This window comes from Mus caroli, chromosome 5 (assembly GCF_900094665.2).
Source record: "Mus caroli chromosome 5, CAROLI_EIJ_v1.1, whole genome shotgun sequence".
Lineage (NCBI taxonomy): Eukaryota > Metazoa > Chordata > Mammalia > Rodentia > Muridae > Mus > Mus caroli.
Genome location: NC_034574.1, coordinates 134,924,927 through 134,930,753, shown reverse-complemented (window position 1 = coordinate 134,930,753; position 5,827 = coordinate 134,924,927). Strand labels below are relative to the sequence as shown.

Here is a 5,827-nt window from a genome sequence, read left to right as displayed (position 1 = left end):
GCCACAATGCCAGGTCTGGGGTACACTGTGGTTGGATCCAGCTGGTCACATCCAGATGGGGGAGTGGGTGGGGCGCTGGACTAGGGGTGGCAGGACACTCATGGGGTCTTGAGTGCCACTTTGCACTTAGCCAGAAACATTTAAACAACGAAAAGTAAAAGAAAACGTTCTCAGAAAACCTGTTAAGGCTAAAAAGCTGGCCTTGGATGGCAGGGTAGAGGGGACAGCACCAGGGGTCAGAAGCGGGACAGCAGTGAGCACAGGAGGACAAAGGGAAGGGCTGTCCCTACTGTGCGCCATGTGTGGGAGGTGCGCTAGGTGACTCGTGGCCCCGGTTGGTTTCTCAGAGCCGATTGTTTTATTTGGAGACACAGTCGCTTCTCGTCTTTCCCACGTACAAAGCTGAACAATGAATTAAAAGGCACCTGGAGACAGCAAAGACGCATTCATTTCATGTGACATAGATTAAAAAAAGATAAAAAGGTTTAAAAAATACTCTGGTTCAACAATGCACATCTGCTACTGCCACAAGCAACTGCAAAAACCACGCGTCTCCGCTCCTCTCTTGCTCAGCGCGGGTGGGCTGTGTGCTGTGTTGTGTGGTCACCAGAAGGACCTGGCTGGCCTTGGATGGGCCTGGGGGGCCTCCAGAGCCAGTTGGGGGAGGGACTTCCTGTTCTTGTAACTGTCAGCTTGAGAGAAGAGAGGAAGAGGGAGGGAAAGGGAAACCTCCAGGGTTGCAGCCACCCTAAAGAGGGGTCGCAGAGCTGAGCCCTCCGTGGCCAGCTAGATGCCACTCATGCAGTGGCCTCGCTCAGACCCTGCTGAGAACCAGACAGAACCCAGCGAGGGAAAGAGCAATTCTCTGAAGCACAGATGAGAGCAAGGAGCCTCAAGTTGTCCTAAGATGGAGAAAGTGGTCCAGGCTGGCTGGTTCTCCAAAAGGAGGTAGAGAGAGAAGTGGGCGGCGGATGCGATTTACCTGTCCCCCTTCCCCCTCCTTCCCGTCCTCCCGCGCCATCCTGAATGATTCAGAGGCCAGAGGAGCCCAGGGCTGGGGTGTGTCGAGAGCGCCCCCGCCGGCGGTGCCGAGCTATTGCACCAGGGAGATACCTTCTCTTAGAAAGAAAAGAAAACAAAGAAACCCGCTTCCTGCAGCGATGTTACAAAAAGCCATTAAAAAAAAACCTTCCTAAGTGAATCCTAGTTTTCACCAGTAGGTAAGATCGCTTACCAGAATTATTATTATTATCTTTTAAACAAAAAAATTCAGCTCAGTTATCGGAGTTGATTGTCTTAACAAAAATAGACTCCAGAAGTTCTGCACCCGTCTACCCTGATGGAGGCGTGATGTCACACGAAGGAGGAGAAGCCGGTGAGGGGGGCCCGGGCTCCGGGGCCAGCTGGTGTGTAGACTCCGCCCGCGCTCTGTGTGGTGATGACCGTGTGCAGGTGTGGTCCAGCTTCCGCCCCTGCCACCGCCTCGTACCTATGCGGTGCTGCGGCAGGGGGACGCCGCTTCCAAGAGTTGTAGTAGGTGGGATCGCTCATGTAGTGGTTGACGAAGGAGTGCTTGGGCAGGGCTTCCTCATAGTCTGAGTCAGAGGCCTGAGGATGAGACAGAAGGACAGTGTGAGCCCCAGCGAGAGAGGGAGAAAGGGAGGGTGATCTGGAAACAGGGATACACTCGCTAGTCACCCAAGATGGAGGTGGCCTGAGGGTGACCTGTTGTTGGCATTCTCCTGTAAGCTCAGGATAGGCCTATGCTATACCCCACCCTGGGAGATGGCTACAGAGTCCCCACAGAGTCCATAATTGCTAATGTTAATGATGGTGGAGAGAGTCACAGTCTGGTGCTGTGTCACCTATGGTAGTTGGAATGCAAATGTCCCCATAGGTTCATATATTTGAGCAACTGTTCCCCAGTTGGTGGCGCTGTTTGGGGGTGAGGTTTAGGAGGTGTGGCATTGTTGGAGGCTTTGGGAGTTCCAGGCCCTGTCTCACTCTGTGTATCTCTCTCTCTCTGTGCCTGTGGTTCTAGGTGTGGCGCTCAACTTCCTGCTCCAGCTGCCATGCCCGCCTGCTGTCATGCCTTCCCACCAGCATGGTGATGGACTCTATCCCTTTGGAACCGTAAGCCTTAATAAACCCTTCCTTCTATACGTTGCCTCAGTGTTTTGTCACAGCGATAGGATAGGAAAGTAGCCAATGCACAGACTGGGCTCCCTTCACTGAGGGGAAGGAACCCTGGGCTTCAATGCAGAAAAGAATTTCGGGGATGAGCCAGTGTACTGGCTGGTTTTGTGTGTCAGCTTGACACGGAGTTATCACAGAGAAAGGAGCTTCAGCTGAGGAGATGCCTCCATGAGATCCAGCTGTGGGGCATTTTCCCAATTAGTGATCAAGTGGGGAGGGCCTATTGTGGGTGGGACCATCTCTGGGCTGGTGGTCTTGGTTCTATAAGAGAGCAGGCTGAGCAAGCCAGGGGAAGCAAGCCAGTAAGGAACATCCCTCCATGGCCTCTGCATCAGCTCCTGCTCCCTGACCTGCCTGAGTTCCAGTCCTGACTTCCTTTGGTGATGAACAGCAACGTGGAAGTGTAAGCTGAATTAACCCTTTCCTCGCCAACTTGCTTCTTGGTCATGATGTTTTGTCCTGGAATAGAAACCCCGACTGCGACAGCCAGGGAGAAGCAGAGTTGGAGTTTGTTTTTATTTTATTTATTTTTTGTGTGGTGTGTTTGCATGTGTGTGGGTTTATATATCCATCTGCTCACATGTGGAAAGGCAAAGAAAGATGTTGAATGTCTTCTGTTTTTCTGTTCACCGTATTATTTTGAGACAGGGTGGATCTAAAACCAGCCATTTCTCCTTGGCTGGCTGGCCTGCAGGTCAGTAGGATCTGTGTGTCTCTGCCTCCGGATGGGCCTGGTGGCACGTTCAGCTTTTATGTGGGTAAAGTTTAGACTTGGGTCTTCTTGATTTCACAGCAGAAACAATTGGGAAAATGCACCACAGCTGAATCTCATGGAGGCATTTCCTCACCTGAAGCTCCTTTCTCTGTGATAACTCCAGCCTGTGTCAAACTGACACACAAAACCAGCCAGTACACTGGCTTACCCCTGAATTTCTTTTCTGCATTGAAGACAAGGGTTCCTACATGGCTGCTCTTCCAGAAGAAGAGTCCCATTGCCAGGACCCACAAAGCTGCTCACAGTCACCTGTGACTCAATCCCTAGGGACTCTGACACCCATTTCTGACCTCTATGGGTGCTTCGTGTCCATGGATACAGACATACACGGTATACAGCCATACACATACAAATTAAAAGATTAATTTTTAATTTGCACACATATATGTCTATGTGTTTGTGAATGTGTACATGCAGTTTCTGTGGCACCCAGAAGAGGGAAGCAGAACTCTCTGGAAGGAGAGTTAGAGGTGGCTGTGAGCTGCTTGGTGCCAGGAACTAACAGTTGGTCTTCAGTAAAAACAGCACATGCTTTTAACCTGAGCCATTTCTCCAGACCCTTAAAAGATATTTGTTCATTCATCAGAAATACTAGGATTAAGATAAAGACTTGGGGGGAGGGACAAGACCCCCCCCAGAGCATGCTGCTGCAGGTGTGGGCTTCTCCAGAGGAATTGACTTTCTGCATCTCTACAATCCCCCATGCGTGTCATTCTGGAGGGGCTTGATGCTGTTATCTTCAAAGGGTTGCTAAAAAAGATAATGAGGTCACAGGTGGGTTCCCAGCAGCACCTGATAGAACTTCACCTGACAGGGTAAATGTAGCTCAAGGGGGTGGGGCATCTTTTTTGAAATTCTCGGAAATGCCTAAGAGAGAAATGAAGCCCCACCTGAGATCATACGCATGCAGACTTCAAGCCGGTTCACTGCCGTTTAATATAACATATCTTTATATGGAAGGAATGTTGTCTCTACGTCCACATGCTTCACTGTAAATGTCAATCATTCTGGACTCCTCCATTCTCAGGGGTGGGAGGCTTCAGGCAAACTGCAGTGTTGGAAGGTGTGCCTTCCCCTTTCCGTCCTCTTTCTCTCCTGCCTCAGAGCATACACCTATGAGGGACTGGGGATGCTCCTGGCCTTTTTTATTTGTTTGAGACAGGGTTTCTCTGTGTAGCCCTGGCTGTCCTGGAACTCACTTTGTAGACCAGGCTGGCCTCGAACTCAGAAATCCACCTGCCTCTGCCTCCCAAGTGCTGGGATTAAAGGCCACCACTGCCTGGCTCCTGGCCTTTGATCTGCAAGACCAAGGTGTGAGCTGCTAGGGGGAGCCACCTTCCGTGGCCTCTTGCCATAGATTCACATTGTGTCCAGAGAGGCTCAGAGCCTGCAGCAGTGCAAGCTACTGGGACAAGCCAGTGCCTGCATCTTCCTCTGCTGTAGAGCCGAGACCCCAAGCATCCTCCACTGCAGCCCCTAGAGCTCCACTGAGCTCCTGGAGATGCTGAGGATTTGAGGGTCTCAGTTCATTTTGTAAAATATGCCAGTAGCATGGGTTAGAAGCATTCAGTTAGTTCTCCCTCCCTCCTTCCCTCCCTCCCTTACTTCTGCTTTTTGAGAACAATTTCATCATGAAATGCAGGCTGGCCTCTCTCTTGAGATTTCCATCCTCTTGCCTCCGCCTTTCAGCTTCTGGGATAAAAGGTGTGAGCCAAAGCAATGTCTGGCTTAGTCTATGCATTTTTCTGAAATTAAGTAAAATTATTTTCTCCTCTTTGTGTTGTCACGAGAAAGATCACTGAAGGAGATGGAGGCTGGAGTGGGTTTTAGTGAGTCTTCAGTGAGCTCCCGGTGGAATACCCTTTCCTTCTAAACACGCCTTTGGCTTCCAAGCAGAGACCCGGGGAAGACCTGTGTCTGGCAGGCTGGTTCAGGTGCCAAGAGGCTTCCTAGAGCCCTGTCATGCTCCTCATTGCTTCTGACGGAGGGTATGCAAAGCCACAGACACATTAGCTGTGCCCCACAGCTCTGTCCCCACAGAGGCAACTACAGCTTTGTCAGGAAGCAGGCATGGGTGCCCTGGTTTTGAGATAGGGCTTCTCACAGCATCTCAGGGTCCTGGGAGCTGCTATTCCTCACCTGAGAGTCTCACCAGTCGGAGTGAATGACCCACGCCAGTGCCTTGCTGTTGCTGAGGGAGTTGTATTCTGGGATTCAGAGATGCTTCTGGAACTATAAGAGCCTGCACAGCCCCGGGGATAGAGGAGGCCCTAGGATGTGCAGGGCAGCTCCAGAGGCTCCTGGGAGCTTTTGGATACAAATAGAAATGGGATTCTTAATACTTATCCCAAGGTAACTGCAAAGGAGAGTTGGGCATTCTGGGGACACAGCATGCAAAGCTGGAGTAAGGTGCTAGGCATGACTGTGACCCCTCTGGGTTTTAGTTCCCCAAAGTTAATGTAAGAGTAGGGCTAAGGTCTCACCTGGGAAGCACAGTTACACACTAGACCAATCATTCACATAAGCCTTTGCATTCGCTCAGTAATCCTAAGGTGTGGACCTGTTATTCTCACATAACAATGAATAATGAAGTTCAACAGGGGCCAGGGATGGTGGCACCCCACACTGGAGCTCAGAACCCCAAGACATTTTTCACTGTGACATTCTAGGCAAGGGCTCTACCACTGAGTCACACCCCAGCGCCTCCCTGGGGGATTCTAGGCAGGGGCTCTACCACTGAGCCACACCCCAGCCCCTCACTGGGGGATTCTAGGCAGGGGCTCTACCACTGAGCCACACCCCAGCCCCTCCCTGGGGGATTCTAGGCAGGGGCTCTACCACTGAGCCACACCCTAG

At 51.3% G+C, this 5,827-nt stretch overlaps 1 protein-coding gene across 1 annotated transcript in view; it reads right to left on the bottom strand.

Moving 5' to 3' along the window:
• Positions 1 to 337: 337 nt before the first annotated feature.
• Positions 338 to 5,827, bottom strand: part of Sdk1 (sidekick cell adhesion molecule 1) — a 713,594-nt gene continuing 708,104 nt past the window's right edge. Inside the window, exon 45 of the mRNA XM_029477307.1 lies at positions 338 to 1,608. Coding sequence (XP_029333167.1) covers positions 1,354 to 1,608 — 255 coding nt within the window. The 3' untranslated portion in view covers positions 338 to 1,353. The remainder of the gene's footprint in view (positions 1,609 to 5,827) is intronic.